This window comes from Colobus angolensis, unplaced genomic scaffold, assembly GCF_000951035.1.
Source record: "Colobus angolensis palliatus isolate OR3802 unplaced genomic scaffold, Cang.pa_1.0 Scaffold123, whole genome shotgun sequence".
Classification (NCBI taxonomy): Eukaryota; Metazoa; Chordata; class Mammalia; order Primates; family Cercopithecidae; genus Colobus; species Colobus angolensis.
Genome location: NW_012113475.1, coordinates 9,896,848 through 9,917,960, shown reverse-complemented (window position 1 = coordinate 9,917,960; position 21,113 = coordinate 9,896,848). Strand labels below are relative to the sequence as shown.

At 35.6% G+C, this 21,113-nt stretch overlaps 1 protein-coding gene across 1 annotated transcript in view; it reads left to right on the top strand.

Annotated features, from left to right (window-relative positions):
- Positions 1–21,113, top strand: part of STPG2 (sperm-tail PG-rich repeat containing 2) — a 572,525-nt gene that overhangs the window by 21,486 nt on the left and 529,926 nt on the right. Inside the window, exons 4-5 of the mRNA XM_011932948.1 lie at positions 13,350–13,462; positions 16,614–16,725. Of these exons, the coding sequence (XP_011788338.1) occupies positions 13,350–13,462; positions 16,614–16,725 (225 nt within the window). The remainder of the gene's footprint in view (positions 1–13,349; positions 13,463–16,613; positions 16,726–21,113) is intronic.

Here is a 21,113-nt window from a genome sequence, read left to right as displayed (position 1 = left end):
TAAATCATAAATGAACTCCCATTCACAATTGCTACCAAAATAATAAAATACCTACGAAGACAGCTGACAAGGGAAGTGAAGGACCTTTTCAAGTAGAACTACAAACCACTGCTCAAAGAAGCCAGAACGGACACAAACAAATGAAAAAACATTGCATGCTCATGGATAGGAAGAATCCATATTATGAAAAAGGCCATATTGCCTAAAGTAATTTATAGATTCAATGCTATTTTCTTTAAACTACCATTGTCATTCTTCACAGAATTAGAAAAAGCTATTTTAAAATTCATATGGATTCAAAAAAGAGTTTGTATAGCCAAGACAATCCTAAGCAAAAAGAACAAAACTAGAGGCATCACACTAGCTGACTTTAACCTATCTTACAAGGCTACATTAACCAAAACAGCTTGGTACTGGTACAAAAACAGAAATGTAGACCAATGGAACAGAATATAGAACTCAGAAATAAGATTGCACATCTGATCTTCAACAAACCTGACAAAAACAAGCAATGGGGAAAGGATTCCCTATTTAATAAATGGTGCTGGGAGAACTGGCTAGCCATATGCAGAGAATTGAAATGGGACCCCTTCTTTATACCTTATACAAATATTAACTCATGATATGGATTAAAGACTTAAATGTAAAATCCAAAACTATAAAAATCCTAGAAGAAAATCTGAGCAATACCGTTGAGGACATAGGCATGGGCAAAAATTTCATGACAAAAATGCTAAAAGTAATTGACACAGAAGGAAAACACAACTGGGATCTAATTAAAGAGCTGTGGCACAGCAAAAGAAACTACCATCAGTGCAAATAGACAACCTACAGAATGGGAGAAAATTTTTGCAATCTCTCCATTTGACAAAGGTCTAATATCCAAAGTCTACGAGGAACTTAACCAAATTTACAATAAAAAACAACCCCAGTAAAAAGTGGGCAAAGCACATGAACAGACACTTCTCAAAAGAAGATATTTATGTAGCCAACAAACATATGCAAAAAAGCTCATCACTGATCATTAGAGGAATGCAAACCAAAACCACAATGAGATACCATCTCGCACCAGTCAGAATGGCAATTATTAAAAAGTCAAGAAACAATAGATGCTGGCAAGGTTGCAGAGAAATAGGAATGCGTTTACACTGTTGGTGGAAATGTAAATTAGGTCAACCATTGTGGAAAACAGTGTGGTGATTCCTCAGAGATCTAGAAGCAGAAATACCACTTGACCCAGCAATCTTATTACTGGGTATATGCCTGAACGAATATAAATCACTCTATTATAAAGATACATGTGACCAGGTGCGGTGACTCACGCCTGTAATCCCAGCATGTTGGAAAGCCAAGGTGGGCAGATCATGAGGTCAGGAGTTCAAGACCAATATGGTGAAACCTGACCAATATGGTGAAACCCTGTCTCTACTAAAACTACAAAAATTAGCCAGGCATGGTACCGTGCACCTGTAGTCCCAGCTACTCGGGAGGCTGAGGCAGGAGAATCGCTTGAACCCAGAAGGTAGAGGTTGCAGTGAGCCAAGATTATGCCACTACACTCCAACCTGGGTGACACAGTGAGACTCCATCTCATAAAACAAAAACAAAAACAAAAACAAAACATGCATGAGTATGTTCATTCCAGCACTATTCACAATAGTAAAGCCATGAAATCAACCCAACTGCCATCAATGATAGACTGGATAAAAAAAATGTGGCACGTATACACCATGGAATACTATACAGCCATAAAAAGGATTGCTATAAAGAGGAATGATGTCATGTCCTTTGCAGGGACATGGATGGAGCTGGAAGCCATTATCCTCAGCAAATAACACAGGAACAGAAGTCCAAACACCACATGTTCTTATAAGTGGGAGCTGAATGATGAGAGCACACGGACACAAGGTGGGGAACAATACACACTGGGGCCTGGTGGGGGTAGGTTTGGGGGATGGAGAGCATTAGAAAAAAATAGCTAATGCATGTGAGGCTTAATATGCAGCAAACCACCATGGCACATGTTTACCTATGTAACAAACATGCACATCCTGTCGATGTACCCTGGAACTTAAAAAAAAAAAAAAAAGACATTCTTTTTTGTAACCACAATGCAGTTACCGAAATCATGGTGTTTCATTCATTATTATGAAAAATATTGCTAATTATCTCAATTATATCTTTTATAGAAAAAAGATTTTTGGTCCAGAGTTCAATCTGATGTTGCATTTAGTTGCATGTCTCTTTAGAATCCCTTAATTTGGAACAGTTCTTCAGTATTTGTCTTCTTTAATCTTTACTTTCTTTCTGAAGAGTACAGGTTATTTATTTTGTAGAACATGTTTCAGTTATGGGTTTGTGTATATTATGAATATCTGAAGGTTTGTTTAATATTTTGGCAGGAATACTATAGAAGTGATAGGGTTTTTTTTTTTTTTTGAGACAGAGTCTCACTCTTTTGCCCAGGCTGGAGTGCAGTGGCCGGATCTCAGCTCACTGCAAGCTCCACCTCCTGGGTTCACGCCATTCTCCTGCCTCAGCCTCCCAAGTAGCTGGGACTACAGGTGCCTGCCACTGTGCCTGGCTAATTTTTTGTATTTTTAGTAGACTCGGGGTTTCACTGTGTTAGCTAGGATGGTCTCTATCTCCTGACCTCGTAATCCACCTACCTTGGCCTCCCAAAGTGTTGGGATTACAGGAGTGAGCCACCGTGCCTGGCCAGTGATAGGTTCTTAATACATCATGTAAAGAGTAACAAGGTATTTATCTCATAAATGATTATGTTAACTTGAGGTGACTTCTAGTTTTAACTCATGTAAAGTAAATATTTTTTGAGGATTACTTTAAGACTAAATAGATATTTCATTCATCAAACTCTTAACCTATTTCTCCTCAAACTCTCACTTAATAGTTTTAACACCTATTGATGATTCCTGAACCAGTTTTACCATGATGCTTATCAAATGGTGATTTTCTAACTCTAATTTTTAACCTTTATTTGTTGGCATTTTACTATAAAGAAGAGATTTATTTTTTCCCCATTTATATATTTATATCAGTATAGATTTATGAATTCCTGTTTTACTCAAAGGGTTATAATTTATTTCTTTATTGTTTATTTTGAGGCATTGGTGATTCCAGATTTGACCCTTGGGAGCCTTTTAGGCTATCCTTGTGTCCTTTTGACATGTTCATATCATTCTTTGAAAATTTCCTTACTTTCTGGCATAAAGAGGTATTCCAGGTTCATTTTATTCATTTGCTTATTTGAGCCTTGCAATCAGCCACTTCTTTAAGGAGCCCTACTTCCATAGCAGCAGAATGTATTTCAAAGTAAGATCTGTATACTAGGTACATGCATTGCTACTGGGTGTTAGGGCTTCTAGGTCATCTCAATGGACAGAGTAATACATCTATACTTCTTATTTGTCTATTAAAAACTTTTAGTTTATACATATACCTCCAATTTCAGTCTAACATCACAGGTTTATTCTAGGCTTTCTCTTTCCATATTTGACTCGCTGCTTCCACAGTGAGAAACCAAGCTCCCATTATCCTCAGTTATGTACTTATTTGCTTAATCCCATAGTACATTGAAAGTAGTTTTAGAATTGGTAAACTATCACTGCAAAAAACAGACTTGAGAATGTACAAGCTCTTACCTTCAGGTGACCTTGAAGCTCTATACAAGCAGGAAGTGATGGCTAATACAAATTTGTAAATTGACTGCTTGAGCATTAAAATTATGCCCCAACACAGGTATGGAGGGCCTTGGCAATGGTTGGAAATGTATTGGTTCAAGGCACTTAAGAAAATTTTTGTCCAAACATTACCTGACCGCTCAGCTAATTAGGCTAAGATTTCAGTGTGCATACATGATAAAGAATACAGTGTTTAGAGAATTAGTCTAGGAAAATCACTAAACAAACCCTCAGGGTAGGAATTCTGATCTTCATAGTTGTCACATTATGTCATATAAAATATCTGGTTTCAGCAAAGAATTATGAGACATGCAAATAATAAAAAAATGGCCCATACACAGAAAAAGAAATTGTTCTTAAGGAAGCTAAGGCATTAGGCTTCTTAGATAAAATTTTTAAATTATCTATTTTAAATATGTTCAAAGAAGTAAAGCAAACTATGTCTGAAGAACTAAACAAAAGTATAAGAATAGTGTCTCATCCAATACAGAGCATCAATAAAGAGATAGAAATTATAAAAACAAACAGAGTAGAAATTCTGGAATTGAAAATTACAGTAATGGAAATGAAAAACTTGCTAGAGGAGCCCAAAAGAAGATTTGATTTGGCTGAAGAAAGAATCAGTGAACTTGAAGACATGTCAATTGATATTATGCAGTCTGATGAACAGAAAGAAAATAGGATGAAGAAAAGAAATCAGAGCCTCAGAGATCTAGGGGGACACCATCAAGTATACCAATATACACATAGTGGGACTCCCAGAAGGAGAGGAGAAAGAGAAAGGAGAAAAGAGAATACTTGAAGAAATCATGGCTGAAAACCTCCCAAATTTGATGAAAAAAACATTACAGAAAGAAGCTTAACAAACTCTCAGTAAGATTAATGCAAAGAGATACATACCTAGACACATCACTGTCAGGCTGTTGAAAGCCAAAGAGAAAATCTTGAGGGCAGCAAGAAAAAAGTGACATGTCATGTAGAGAGAATCCCCCAAAAGGTTAATAGAAATCACGAGGTCAGAGGGAAGGGGATGACGTATTCAGAGTGTTGAAAAAACAGACTGCCAATCAAGAATTCTAGAATCAGCAAAGCTATTCCTTGAAAATAAAGGAGAAATTAAGACATTTTCAGATAAATGGAAACTGACAGAATTTGTTGCTGGCACACTTCCTAAAAGAAATACCAAATGGAGTCTTCAGGATGAAATGAAAGGTTATCAGACAATAACTCAAATTCACACAAAGAATTAAAGAACAATGGTAAAGGTAAATATATAAGCCAGTATTATTTAATTTTTGATTTGTAACCTTTTGGAAAAATTCCTATTGATTATGGAACAAACTAGAAATAATAATTTTGTGTTTACATACAGTAGTAGGCAGATATTTTAAGACTAATGGATTGTTTCATGCTATAAAACTTATGAAGGAACAGATTAATTCTGGTATCATGGAAATTAAGGATAATGTAAGTTACGTGTTTCCTGTTCTAATCATGAGAATTCCCATTTCTTTCTGGCCATGGAAGTTTTTGTCTCAAGAATATTTCATTCTCCCTTTCTGTGACATACCTTGACTGTCCCATCATCCTATTGATAACAATGTGACAAATTAGTCTTCATTAAGATATTTAAGTATCTTAAATATTTGAGTAATATATGCTTATCTGAGCAATAGGTTCACTTCTGTAAAAATTCCAGTGAAATGGTCTTATGGTTTGATATTAGGATATTCTCCCCAAGGTGAAGGACAAGTTATGCAAAGAAGTGTAATGGAGCCAGACTTTCTGGTTATGTGTCTTGACTCTACCACTTAATAGTTATTTGTCCTTGGCCAAATTACTTAATCTTTGTGCTCAGTTTCCTTACCTAAAATATCCTGGGAAAAAAAGCTATGGTCTAATATTTTGGAATTAGTATTTATTCTTCACAATTAGTCATAGATTCTTGACTTTAGCTTAATAATTCCCTAATCACTCTTAACTTAAATCTCAAAGTGTAATTCTTGCTTTAAGCTAATTTTTTTTTGGTTTCAGAATAATGTATCATCTCTTAGAAGGCCACAATAATGCCTTCGAGCTTCCCTGCATGTATAAAATCCTTTTTCCATATGAATAAGCATACTTTGACATATAAAACTTGATTACTTCCTGGCTAAATTATTATTTATAGAAATAATAAGAAGACGACGTTTATTTGATGACCTAATTTATTTGATGGCCTAATTTAATAATTATTGAATCAATGTAACTTGTATTTATTGGAATAGAAATCTAGATGCTATTTAAAAACATGTTATATAAAAACATAGTTTTCTATATCAGTTAAAGACATAGTTCATAATATTCAAGAAGATTCAGCAAAGTTTAGTACAAACTGAATTTTGATATTTTTTGAAATTCTCGTCTTGGATTTCTTGGATTTGAGAGAACTAGAGATAGGGTGGCAAAGCTCAGTAGCTGAAGGCTTTATTTTCTTCTGTTTCTCCTGTAGAAAAACACAGGTTCTTCACAAACTATTGCCAAATTGATACTGTAATAATGTTAATTCAAATCTTATCCAAATTTCTGATAATTCTATGTAACTCTTTGCTTGCTTTCGAAATAATATTTAATACTATATGTGGGTTTAGTTTTCAGAGGTGCATATTGATAGAAAATTAAGAAAATAATCCAATAAATGGGTAATTATTGTGATTCTTTCTTAACTGGTGAATCACATCTGCTGAAAGCTGTCTAATAAAGCTTAAATACAGAATTAAGAGTTGTATAAGACTCTAAGTGACAAATGATAAACTTTAGCTAAATTTAATTTGTAAAGAGAAATCCTACAAAAAGTTATTTTATATAACATTTTGAATGACGAAATTTAGCTTCTTTCTTCTTTTAGAAGAGCCCAGGTAACTATTAGAAATCTATTTTTCAGAGGTGGATTTCACAAGCAAAGTTTGTGATTGGAAAGATACTGACATATTTGCTAATGATAACATGCTGGGAACTACCTGTGTGCTGCCACACTGGAAAACAGTCCATTAGTGTTTGAATTGATGCACTTTGGGCCTTTTAATTCTTCACAAATTCTATTTCCATATTTAATTATGGAAAGACATGGGGGAAAGTTGCATAGCCCCATCTTCATTTATTTGATTGTCAGTGAGACTGGCAGTTAGTAATTCTTCTTCAAATTATAGTGTAGCATTTACTTAAAAGAATGCAGTTCCATGCTGAGTTTGCTTCAATTAAGTCATATTTTATTTGCTAATGATTTTCAAAATTGACAGTGACCTTGAATTTGGTATTGCCAACACTTCTTGACATAAAAGAAACTGTAATTTAGAGATAAAAGTGCATCAATTTATCCTTTGTTTTCTATCTGTATTTTTAAAAGGCTTTTAAATTTCTGATTGAACATTTACCTGAGTACCGCAGAGGTTAATGAGTTAAGTAGTTGTCAATGTGGTTTACATGAAATAGATTTTATTGTAGACACACGAAAAGGATATTGCTAGTATCTTAAATTGTGTTTGTGTGCACACACGCGTACGTACACATACGTAATCTCTTCTCCCACTGGATTACCGTTAGAATTGTGAAACAATTGAATCATAAAATCTCAATAATGTAAATTCACTTAAAGAAAGCTTCTTGGATAGAATCCTGCTCAAGGTCTTGAATTGTTGCATTAAAAGAGTTAATATAAAACCTTAACATGATTTTAGTCTATAAAAATGTGATGTAAAAGATGACATCAAGATGCTCTATTTTAAAATATTGATTTTTTGACAAATGTATAGGCTATGGTAAATCAGTATATTAGATATGTTCTTGTATGAAATATATACAATGTTTAAAATATCCAGCATGACTATATTATATTAGAATGTAGTTTCACATTTTGTACTTCACTGCCTGTTACGGTCATAATATAGTAGAAAAAAATATGCACAATTATGCTCTGCTTTATTTCTGAGTTAAAAATAAACTATAACATAAATGGGAAATTTCATTCTTTCTGCCATCACAACTGCCTATGTACTTTAAAATCCATGGTTGTATTAGGTAATTGCATTTGAAAGGTGGTCTGGAGCACTTACTTTAGCAAGAGAAAGTGTTGGTTGGCTAGGTTCTCTCTTTTTCTGAAGTTCTGTTGGGCACAGCAGTGTTTGGAATTGCCACTGACCCTGTAAGAAGAGTCTGTTTTCAGCTATTCTAGTGGATGCTAGAGTTTCTCCCAGTGCTCTTTTACTGGCATGTACTGCTCTGCTGGACATGTCAGGCTCTGCCACTTTTGTATGTCATTCTGCTAGGTTTTATAGCATTTGTCTCTTTCCCCCTATACCCACTAGACCCAATGCCTTTGGATGGTCTGACTCCCTTATTTCCTTTTGTGTTATACTTTGGAATTCCAAAGAAGTGTATACATACCCTATTGTCAGGCCTCTGAGCCCAAGCCAAGCCGTCGCATCCCCTGTGACTTGCACATATATGCCCAGATGGCCTGAAGTAACTGAAGAATCACAAAAGAGGTGCAAATGCCCTGCCTTGCCTTAACTGATGACATTCCACCATAAAAGAAGTGAAAATGGCCGGTCCTTGCCTTAAGCGATGACATTATCTTGTGAAATTCCTTTTCCTGGCTCATCCTGGCTCAAAAACTTCCCCACTGAGAACCTTGTGACCCCCACTCCTGCCCACCAGAGAACAAACCCCCTTTGACTGTAATTTTCCTTTACCTACCCAAATCCTATAAAACAGCCCCACCCGTATCTCCCTTCGCTGACTATCTTTTCGGATGCTGACTCTCTTTTCAGACTCAGCCCGCCTGCACCCAGGTGAAATAAACAGCCATGTTGCTCACACAAAGCCTGTTTGGTGGTCTCTTCACATGGACGCGCATGACACCTATGTGTTACAGAGATTTGTGGGATAGCTTTTTCAGTTTTTATTCATAGCTTTTTTCCTTGAAGGATGTGACAAGGGGCTGGGCTTTGGAATTGTGTGTCAAACTAGAATCCTTACTTGTAATAATAATGCTATTAAGAATAATAATATATTACTTTGAGATAGTGCTTTATAAGACTATCACTCATCACTCAGTGTTAAAGCTGAATGTCCATAGTGAGGAAGGGCAAATAGCTTTCTGCTCTTTGTGTTAAATAGAAGGGATTTGCAGATCAATAATTCAAGCACACTGAGACCACGTATAGTGCTGAAAATATTCCTAGAGGAAATAAGGATTCATCCTTTTTATTTATATAACACATTTTCCCAGGCTTCATTGGATTGGAGGTACTAAAGAGAGTCACAATAATGTTAATAACTTAAATACCATTTTTTTTTTTTTTTTTTTTTGGTCTGTAACTATCAATGTAGAGGACATATAGCCTTTTGCAAAGTTCCTCTACCCACGTATTTTTAGATGTCCCCGGGGGCTGTCTCAGTTACGCTCTGGAATAAGTCTGTTTCCATTGAGGACAGCTGATGTTCCACCAGGCACTTCAGTCTCTTGCCATATGGTGCTCTCTGCTGGGCGTTTCCACCAATGTTCTCTTTCACAGCTAAAGCTGCCGGATTAGCTGGGATGGAGTAGGGGGAGGAGGATGATGTCTTTCTTTGTGGTGTTATACTCTATTAGAAGAGTTCAAAAGTAATGCAGGTTTTTTTTTTTAAGCCAATATTTTAGTGAAACAGTTGTTTTAGTTATTTTTTTTCATAGTTTCTTCACACTCAAAAGGATATGAGGCCTAAAGTCATTGAAGATTGTCTGTGTTAAAAGGCAAACCCAGTCGACAGAAAATCCCCAGTATTTAGCATTGCCACTCTTTTGACACTAAGATTTTCTTACTAGGTGTGGGCCATCATGATTAGCTGCTGCTTCTCATAGGATTAATTTTTACATTTGCCTTTTGGTTGTTTTGCTCTGTTCACCAGGTATTCCAAACATGTCTGAATTCTACTTGGACATAGCAGACTACTTCTTGTTTCTCTCTTGTCAGCTCCAATATTCTCTACCACCAAAGAAAGGAACAATCAAGGTGATTTACTAAAATCAAAGCAGGGTAACTCTTTAGGAAAACTATAATTTTCTCTACAAGTTTGCATCTATGAAAAAAGAATCAACAAAGGTCTCATTTTACTTCATGCAAACATTAAAGTTCTGTCAGAGGTTGTGTTAGTCTTTGTATCAGGATTCTGCAGAGAAACAGAACCACTGCTTACACAGTCATGTGTCAATTAATGATGGGGATGTGTCCTCAGAAATGCATTGTTAGGTGATTTTGTCATTATGTGAACATCATAGAGTATATTTATACAAACCTAGATGGTATAGTCTATGACACACCTAAGCTATATGGTATAGCCTATTGTTTCTGTGATTCAAGCCTGTATGGCATGTTATTGTACTGTCTGGTATAGATTACAAAGATACAGATACACAATGGTATTTGTGTATCTAAATATATCTAAACATTGAAAAAGAATAGTAAATACATGGTGTTATAATCTTATGGGCTCACCATTGTATATGCGGTCCATTGTCATATATGCAGTCCATCCTTGAAACATCATTATGTGATGCATAACTATATATGTGAGATGGGGTTTTTAATTTATTTTTAATTTTTTTAAATTTTTTTGAGACGGAGTCTCGCTCTGTCACCCAGGCTGGAGTGCAGTGGCCGGATCTCAACTCACTGCAAACTCCACCTCCTGGGTTCACGCCATTCTCCTGCCTCAGCCTGCCGAGTAGCTGGGACTGCAGGCGCCCGCCACCTCGCCCGGCTAGTGTTTTGTATTTTTTAGTAGAGACGGGGTTTCACCGTGTTAGCCAGGATGGTCTCAATCTCCTGACCTCGTGATCCACCCGCCTCGGCCTGCCAAAGTGCTGGGATTACAGGCTTGAGCCACCGCGCCCGGCCAAGATGGGGTTTATTCTGGGAATTGGCTCACGTGATTACGGAGGCTGAGAAGTCCCATGATATGCTGTCTGCAAGCTGGTGAAGTAAGGGAGCTGGTGGAGTAGCTGATTTCAAGTCTGAAGGCCTGAGAACCACGGGAGCTGATGGTGTAACTCTTAGTCCAAGGATAAAAGCCTGAGAACCTGAGTGGCTGCTGGAGCAAGTCCAAGAATCTGAAGGTTAGAAAACCTGAAGTTCTGATGTCCGAGGGTAGGAGAAGATGGGCGTCTCAGATCCAGAAAAGAGAACAAATTTACCTTTCTTCTGCCTTTTTGTTCTATCCGGGCCCTCAACTGATTGAATGGTGCCCACTACATTGGGTTAGGATGGTTCACTGCTTCAAATGCCTATCTATTCTGGAAACAGCCTCACGTACATACCCAGAAATAACACTTTATCAGCTATGTGAGTATTCCTTAACTCAGTCAAGTTGACATCTAAAATTGACCATCACAGTCTGCATTTAATTTTTTCAGACCAGGCAGATGTAGAAGGGAAAGTTAATTCTGTTGTGCTTATATTTTATAATGTCTGAGAGCTAGGTGTTAGTGGTAGTTCAAGGAATTTTAGTGTGTGCCAGCTTCTTTTTGAATTTTGTTGTGGCACCTCAAAGCTTTCTGGAGTGTTGCCTCTCTAGCTAGAAAGTCACTAGGGACAGGGGAAAGTGCTTTCAATTTAGTTTCAACTACGTCTGTCAAGAATAAAGTGGAGGTTAGCATTCTCGTCATCACTTAATATAATGGCACTGGTGCACATCTCCAAAGGTGCTAGTAGTTTTGACAATTGCCCCCAACTCACTACCCAAGAGTTTATCTGCAGTTTCTGTCTTTGGGGATGTTAAGAGGGTTCAGCTGAGACTCTTTTCATATGTAATGAGGTCCTTTTCTGATTCTAGTCTTTGCTGTGCTATATCTTCCAGAAAGTCCTTAAAGTTTCTGGCATGTGAATGATACTGTTTCTAGCACTTACTTGTGTCTATTTGATATACTTCTTTTGAAATTTTGGAGTCGGGTGGGGCAGGTATGGATTTGATTCACCATTTTGAACTGAAATTATGCTTTTTATCACTAATGTTGCTACTTACTGCATTATTCTTGCTTATAATGGTAACTGAGAGAAGTTGATTCCATTGCTGTATAATAGTAATAGCCATCTAGAACAATTTAGCGGTGACAAATCCATATGGGTCTGCAGCCACCTCAATTCTTGCCTCCTCGTAAGAAAGAATTCGATCGAGGGACATAAGGCAGAGTGAGAGACCAAGGCAAGTTTTAGAGTGGGAGTAAAAGTTTTTAAAAAAGCTGTAGTCCAGGAATGAGAGGAAGTAAAGAACACGTGGAAGAGGGCCAAGCAGGTGATTTGAGAGATCAAGTGCGTAGATTGACCTTTTAACTTGGGGTTTTGTATGTTGGCATGCTTCCAGGGTCTTGCATTACTTGCCCCCTGATTCTTTCCTTGGGGGATGTTCACATGCTCAGTGGCCTGCTAGCACTTGACAGGGGCCACGTGTGCAGTGTGTTTACTGGAGTTGAGTTGTACACATGCTCACTTGAGGCATTCTTACCTTTCCAGTTGAATGCCCCTAGAGGGTCATATACCAGTTAAACACAGCCATTTTGCCTTTTAGTGTGCATAGGTGAGCCCATTTGCCCAACTCCTGAGGTGTTACCTGGAAGTTGCTGATCACCAGCTTCAGGATTTTTCTATTGGGAGACTGCCTTTCCCTGGTGCAAGCTGCAATCATTTATTGTTTTAGAGAGATTGTTAATAACTGCCTGACCATCACATGATGGTCGTCTGACATTCTTGGTTGGGGGGGCCCTCTCCTACCCTGCTCATGTCAGACTGTCTGCCTGCTATAACAACCTGACACATTGTTAAACTATATATTATGAGAATTATAGTAAATACCATTAGTTTAAAAATATGTTTTAAAATATTCTTAAATGATTTCTCAACTTAGAATGTTTTAGGTCAAGAGAAGAGGATTCCTATAAAAAGAAAAAAAGAAAGCTACTGTTGTGTTACGCTTTATTGTTTTAGTTTCCGGTGAAACAGTGTGCTTAAACTTTTTATGGTTCATGCTTAATTTTGACATTTATTGTAGTGGGTATAAAGAAAAGATGATTATTTCTCATGTCACAAATAATTTCTCTGTCATTAAAAGATTGATCCTGTGTTTAAGCATTAGCAATAAAATGAACTAGGGTAGTGTTTAATTTATTGTAAAGTATTTCTAACTGTGTAAAGGCTACATTAATCTGAAGTTATCTAATGACTGTTGGTGATGTTTGCATTTTTTCAATCTGTTTAATTTTTAATAGGTATTTCTATTTCCCAAATAATGTTATCCCCTCTGTCTTTTTTAAATGATGAGGAGCTAATTTTCATTTTTCTTAAGGTTTTAGGTTACTGGGTGTACTGCCAAGAGCAAAACTGTTCTTATTGGTTGAGAATATGCTAATGTTAGAGGTACTTCTCTGGGAACCCTAGCTGACTCAGGAGTGGGAAGGGAACCAACAGTGACAACTTAGCCTGGGATTTATCCAAGAGCCCTTTAGCGTTTACCAGTGGAACCCCCTTACTGAGGCTATTCTTGCTTTAGATTTAGACTTAGGTAAAGCCAAGCATTGTTTCATGACTTACTTAAACTATGTTTCATCCTCACTTTTTAAAACTTTTTATTTTTTAGGATGTTTCCAATGCAACTTTGAAATACAAAGGTATACATTTTGGCAACTCTTCAGGAAGACAGGAGTTACCTAAAAAGTCAGGTCCTGGTCCAGGAGAGTATGATATAGTTCAGTAAGTAAAAAAATATAGTATACCTTTAATGTAGCTCTTGACTAGAAAAGTATTCTAATAATTCAGACTAGGCTATGCTGTAAAGGAAGGAAAATTAGTATGAAAAACTCTAAGAAGTATTATATTTTGGCATAACATATATGAAGGTTATTTTTTTTTTTTTAATTATACTTTAAGTTCTGGGATACATGTGCAGAACATGCAGGTTTGTTACACAGGTATACACGTGCCATAGTGTTTTGCTGCACCCATCAACCCATCATCTACGTTAGGTATTTCTCCTAACTTTCTCCTAGTGCTATCGCTCCCCTATTCCCCCATCCTCCCAAGTTATTGTTTCTTTATAAGCCAAATCTTGTGCTATCTACTATATATGTATTAACTCATTTAATCTTTACAGCAAGCTTTGCATAGTTAATATTGTTATATCTATTTTATCAGTAAAAAATCCAAGGGTTAGAGGGGATAAATAACATATTCAAGATCATGCAACTATTAAATGGCAGAGCTAAAGTTAAATTGAAGCCTGTTTGATTACACAGCCCATGTATCCATGTACTAAAATATACTGTCCATAATTATAAAGCAGATAAAAGATCAGAGAAAATGTAAAAGAAGGTGACCCAGAATTCTCCATTTTATCCCTGGCTCTCATCTTCATTCCTCTGACTACATGATGGATTTAGACGGCATTCTCAGTCAGTGTAAGTCAGAGAATATTTATGAAGAAATACATTTCTGGCAAAATAACTCTATTTTCTCCTACTCCTACAGTGAGGTTTTAGACATGAGTTCATGGAAGGCAAAATTGAGTATCAAATACCATGTTGTCCTCAGAATCTACTACCTTTTCTTATAATTAATTTTTTAAGAGTCCAGCTTATCTGCCTGAGTCTTTCTCTTTCATAGCTTCTTTTTTTTTCTCCCAAAAAGCCCCGGAGTGATTACATACTCAATTAATTTGCTAGACAGATCAGTCATATCTGTATACTAGCAGTGGATATATTTTAGGATCTTGCTTGGACTCCCCTGCTACTGTTCATTCACTGAGTAAATGTTGTTTGAATTATTGCTGTGTACCAGTTCTGAACTTAATAACTGAGAATAACAAGAATAAAACATGGCCCTTGTTTTTGGGCATTTATACTCTAATCCATTATCCTGTTCACTTTTCACTCCCTTAATATGGAGTATACCTTTGTATTTTTATTCTTTCAGTAGTTATGCTAGAACCTTAATATGCATATTTAGCTTAATTAAGTCTTTACTTATTATTATTATTCCAAACAAGACCAGGTCTTTAGAATACTCTAACACATATCATGGTCTTCTTGATATATGCTTTTGCTCTTCTGTATTTTAAACCTAATCTTTTCTTCTGCCAGATTGGCTGGTTTGTGCTCATGCTGTTTCTCTCACCCTCTCTCTTTCCCTTCTTCTCAGTTTTATTGAGGTTTAAATAACATAAATCAAAATTCATCTTTTAAAATGTGTATCATTCTGTGATGATTGTTTTCCATCCATTTCACTATACTTTGACTGAGTACCCCAGGCATAACTGGAACTCTAAGTAGTGTTAACTGATTCTGCTTGGTGGTTTTTCCTACCAGTCTGTTTTCTTCCCTAACCTAGTCCCATTCTCATTCTCCCCCCATTTGTTGTGCTGTTGCTTTATTTGATCTTTGTTATTTCTCCTATTATTCCTCTTCTTTCATTTGTGTTTTAACTTTTACCTGAAGATATGTGTTAATATAGATTGCATTCCTGACTGCTTCAGTTATTTCACCATTTTTGTAATTTGTTTGCTCTTTAAGTTAGCTGCTTTCACTGTATCTTTTACTTGTAGTTGTCTTAGTTCCTTCTGGCAGTTGACATTTTCTATTTGTTTTTTTCTGTCTTGCACTTTTTGTTTTATTTAGTGAGTCAGAATTATTCTGGGAGGCTTGATTCAGTATAAAAGTGGAGATATTTGGTTACTCTAAATGAAAGATAAGTGTATAGGTCTCTTTTTGGTAAAGATACAGACCTAAATGATATGTGATATTTCTGCTATTCCATATATAAATTTCTTATCCATAAACCTTTTTGAGGTTTGAAAGCAAGTTTATTTGTTGAGATTTTAGCAAATAACAATCAGTGAGGAAGTGAGCCTTTAGCAGTGAGCGGGGATGGTAAATGCATATTAAATCATAGCACTGCTAAACAAAGAAAGTAATACCAATTACATAACTTTGTATTATATATATTTTAATCTACATATGTTTAGTATACTTTGTTGGAAATATTGGGTGTCAGGTCTTTTTTGAAATTCTCTTTAAGAAATAGAAAAAATAGTAGTGTGGTCTGTATTGCTTGTTTAAATGTGATTTTTGTAATAATAATAGCTAACAGTCATTGTGTGCTTATTATGAGCCGTGTATGGCATTAACCACCTTATATATATTATCTACTTTAATCAATGCAACCTTGAGAATTGGTTATTACTATTTCCAATTACCAGATTCCAATCACTAAATTCATTAAGTGATGAATCTGAAGCTTAGAGAAGTTAGTTTGCATAAAGTTATATAACCAGTAGGTAGCAGTAGGTAGCAATGCTGGGATCTTATCAGGCTGTCTGACTTCAAAGCTGGGGCTCTTACTCACTGCTTATTTAGTTTCTGATTCTTTCTTGAGGTTGTCTGAATTTCAATGAAAAGAAACTTCCTTTTTGTTTACAATGATCTTTATGCCCTTTTCTGATTATTGTATGATATAACTAGCATAGGGCTATTTTCCTCTTATTTTGGTAATGTTGAAATACCAAGGATTTTTGAATTTTAGACTTTTAATGGTACATAAAATACACAGGAAACTTTTTTTAGCGTTAGCTCTTTTTTCAATTCACAATGTAAATACCAGATCTTATTTTCTTTTTGTGGTAATTATTCAGATAGGTTTATAATAATGTTCTGAACTGGAAAAAATCATAACCAACAAAACAAATACATTTTACAAAAGTTTGAATATGTTGATCTAATACACCTAGATAATCTTATTATTCCATACTTTAATTCCAGCACATGTTGCTGTAGAAAGAACTTCTTTGCTTACATAAATATTTATAGGTTTAAAATTGAGAATTCTTAATTTCTATTTGAATTTTCTAAAGGAAAAAGACATCATATTATGAAAATGTTAACATCCAGAGAGATCAACAACAAAATTATTGCTCATTTGTCCCACGACTATATGAAATAATAGTATTGCAGGAGAAAAAAAAGGTAAGTTGAAAAGTGGCTATTGCATATATTTTCCCAATTTTAAGATCATTGAATCCTGTTATCACAAGGTTACTGTACTCTTTGATCTAATGTACCTGATAGCTAATTGTCATTCAATGAATATTGTAGAAGGAACTACTTATTATCTCTGTCAAGTGGTTGCTGTCTCTGCTTGAAAACCTTCTTACAAAGAACTTATGACTCCTAAGTTGATTTTTAAAATTATTTAAATGCAAGAAAAATTAAACAAAGGGTAGAACACAAAAATCCCTGTGAATTTTCAAAAGCCAAATTTTACAATCCCTACAATGTTAACATTTACTACCAGTTTTTTTTTTTCTGACCCAGTCAGATGTAAGAGGCCTTTAACTGGATCCAAGCCTGTTAATTATAGGACCAAACCCATCCTGGACCCAGTTCCATTTCTGTTACAACTTCCAAACTGAATTTGGAAGATAAACTTGCTCAAAGAAACTCAAGAGAGCTCAAAACACAAATCCTTGGAGCGCTGAACTTGGAGAGAGAACTTACCACAATCCTCAGCCGCTCTGAGGAATCAAGGGCACAAGTGGGTACTTGCAGGGTCCTTGCAGCTACCTTGCTTGTTCACTCAGTGCTCCTGGGGGTCGTTAGAAGCTCTACTTTGGACCCCGCTTCTGACACCATCTGTTAAAAGAAACACTTTAGCCCAATTTAAAGGAGTGTGATTGAGCAATGAATGATTTGTGAATTGGGCAGTTCCCAGAATCACAGTAAATTCAGAGAGACTCCAGGGATAATAAATTCATAGACAAAAAAAGGGAAATGACATACAGAAATTGAACGTGAGATACAGAAACAACTGGATTGGTTATAGCTTGACATTTGTGTTATTTGAACACAGTTTGAACACCCAGCAGTGTATGAGTGGTTGAAGTAAGGCTGCTGGGATTGGCCAAGACTCAGCCATTGTTACAGGTACAAACTACTAAGTTAGGTTTTCATTCTTGTCTACCTATTAAGTTAGGTTGCAGTTTGTCCACAAGGACTCAAGTACAGAAGTACAGAGTCCTTCTTGGGCCACATTTAATTTGCCTTAACAATGGTAATACTAGATATCTTGGGGTGTTAGGGAAGTAGGTCGGGAAAGATGTGAATGTTCTAAAGAGCTGAAGATTTGATTGCTTCTTACTGTGTTTCTAGTGAGATCTCATATACAGTTTAAATTTGACCTTACATAAGGGTAATTTACCTCTAATTACATATATGCTTTGAAATACACAATTAAAAATATGTGAGCCTACACAGAGTCTTGTTTATCTATTATTAAATGTAATGTGACTCTTTCTTTCGAAAATCAACTCTGTGAAAACAAGTCTGATAAAATAAGAATTTTGAAATATCAAAGAGAATTTATAATTAAAGCAGAAATGTGAAAATTGTTATTTTTGCATGTTTAGTATAATATCAAATAAATGCTTTGCTTAAAATTGAAGATTTGTTCAATGACTTTTTCTATCACAGTATCTTAAAACTAGAGAAAATCGGAAGAATCACTTTTTATTTCTTTATCTTATACATAGTATAAAGAATAAGGAATTAAATTGAATGAACTGGTTGAAATATAGGGGCTTTATTGTATGTAGCATTTTCTCAGTGCTTTATTGTCATAGCAAATATTTGTTCCTAAGGTGTAAAAAATTTTAATTTAAATTTTCAGGCAATGAGGGAAGATGGACCCTTATTCATTCCCTAAATTCCAAATTTTTTGGCTTATATAATTCTAAATGGTAGTTTCCTATGATTATTTTGACATGGAACCATTAAATTTTCATTGTTTTGTTATATACACAACTAAATGCTGACACTGATTGTGCATGTGTGCATGTGTGTGTATAGGCAAGCAAGTAGGAAAAGGCAGGGACAACTTAAAAGTGCATGAATTTGGATGACTGTGTCACTAGCAGAGGTGGTCATCAGAGAAGCTACTCATTGTGATGAGCAGATATGAGTTCAGCTTTAGACAATTGAATTTAGATAAAAATTACCAACACACAGCAGAAATTTGAAAATAGAATTTGTAATACAAATTATAGGTAGAGATACTGATTTAGCAGTCATACTCATGAAGGTGATAATTGAAGTGATGAAGTTGCTACAGAAAAGAATACAGAGATGAGAAGAAAATTAGGAACAGATCCTGGAGGAACACAGATTTTTGGGAGTGAGGCATGATAGAAGAGCTAGAGGAGAGATAATTAGTGAAGTAGGAAGTGAGTTAGGGAATGTAGATACCAAGGATAGAGATTTTATTTTTATTTATTTAATTTTTTAAAGATGGTGTTTTGCTTTTGTTGCCCAGACTGGAGTGTAATGGTACGATCTCGGCTCACTGCAACCTCCGCCTCCCGGGTTCAAGCGATTCTGCTGCCTTAGCCTCCTGAGTAGCTGGGATTACATGCATGTACCACCATGCCTGGCTAATTTTGTATTTTTAGTAGAGTCAGGGTTTCTCCATGTTGGTCAGGCTGGTCAAACTCCTGACCTCAGGTGATCCACCCGCCTCAGCCTCCCAAAGGCTAGGATTACAGGTGTGAGTCACCACTCCCGGACCTGAAATACTTTTATAGAAAGATGGTCATGATAAATTAGTAAATAAAAAGCAAATGCATAATATGATTTTTATTACTATTAATAAATATATATACATTTAGTCATAGTAAAATATTTATATTGTTTAACTCAAAGTGGTGAGTTATGGGTGACTTTTATTTATCTTTTCTGCTTAGTTGAATTTTCTATTGTTTTATAATGAACATGTTATTTAAAAAGATAATGAAATTGCAATAACTGTTTAAGAGATAATGGAGGGGAATGCAGGACAAGAGCAAGGCTTTGTATTTAGTTAATAAAAGGTATTGAGAGAGTAAGTATTTTAATTATTGTGAGTATTGAGAGAACAGTTTTGGTAGCAGATAAGTTAGGTTCCATGGAATAAGGGAAATGGGGCCAGGCAATAGAAACATTGAATATATAATACATATAATTATTTGTTATATATTATATTACACATTAATATATTACATGATATATTTCATATTAATATACATTGTTATATTGTTATATATTATATTAATATTAATATATATTATATTACAATATTATATATAATATTCAATGCCTCTACCACCTTCTACCACCAGAACTTTGATGGTAAAGGGAAGAAGAAAAATCAGATGGTCGATTGAAAAGATAACAGAATGAGAGACATTTTAATTTTGCGGGGAGCATATTGTTAGAATAGTTGAAGGATCCAGTGGGAATAGAGGAGCTACAGAAATGCATAGATGAGGTAATTAATAGAGTAAGGTTCAGGGACACAAGGTATAAACAGCTAGTTTATATTAAAGAGGAACAGAAATACCTCTTTTTTATGAAAAGGAAGAAAGAATGGATGATGAAATAGATCAGGGATTAGAAAGCTTTTTCTGTAAAGGGGCAGGTATTAAATATTTAGAATTCATGGGCCATATAATCTCTTTTACAACTACTCAACTGCTGTTGTAACACAAAAGGAGCCATGGACAATATATGGATGAATAGTATTCCAGTAAAACTTTCATTTACAAAAGCAGACAGTAGCTGAATGTGGGTTACAGGCCATAGTTTGCAGATCCCTGAAAGATAAATATAGAGGCATATAGGAGATTGAGTAATTTTATTTCGATGAACTATGTTGTTTTGGTGATGTATTCAATGAAGTCCTCTTCAGAGGTGAGGGAGGTAGGTGTTCAGTAATTGAGAAGAATGGAATGTATATCATAATGAATCATAAGGAATGTGACAAATAGTTAAGATAAATAAAATAGTTGCAGGTGGAAGAAAAAGGTCCCATTTTATAGTGGTTAGCACAAGCTCATTATTGACAATAAGAGTGCAAGTGTAGAAACCCGTATTGTATGGCTAAGCATTGCCAGAGGTTGGAGCTATAAATATGGTTAAGTGGCAAGGGTTTGAGAGAATCAGGGTTTCCGAGGCCAGTATGGCTAATCTTGGAATCCAGGCTAAGTGGGGGGATAGAGAAATCATAAGGGGATTCATGGCTTGTAAGAACAGGGAAGAACTGAGAATTGAGAGATAAAAATGAAAGTCAACAGAAGGTAGGTAGGAGAGAAGGGAGCACAAGAGGTGAAAGGATAGGAGATTATGGTCACTAAGGGTAAATGTTAGAGTTCAATGTCATAGAGAAGAAATTGTTCCTAGTGGCCACAAAATCTTGAATGTTTTCTGTCTACAGGTAGCTGAATTGGAGATTAAATTTGTGATCAGGTGATAAGGGAACTGTAAAAATTTTTTTTAGTTCTGTTTAGAAAGCTCTCGCAGCAATTGCTACTCTGCTGCTCTTTCAT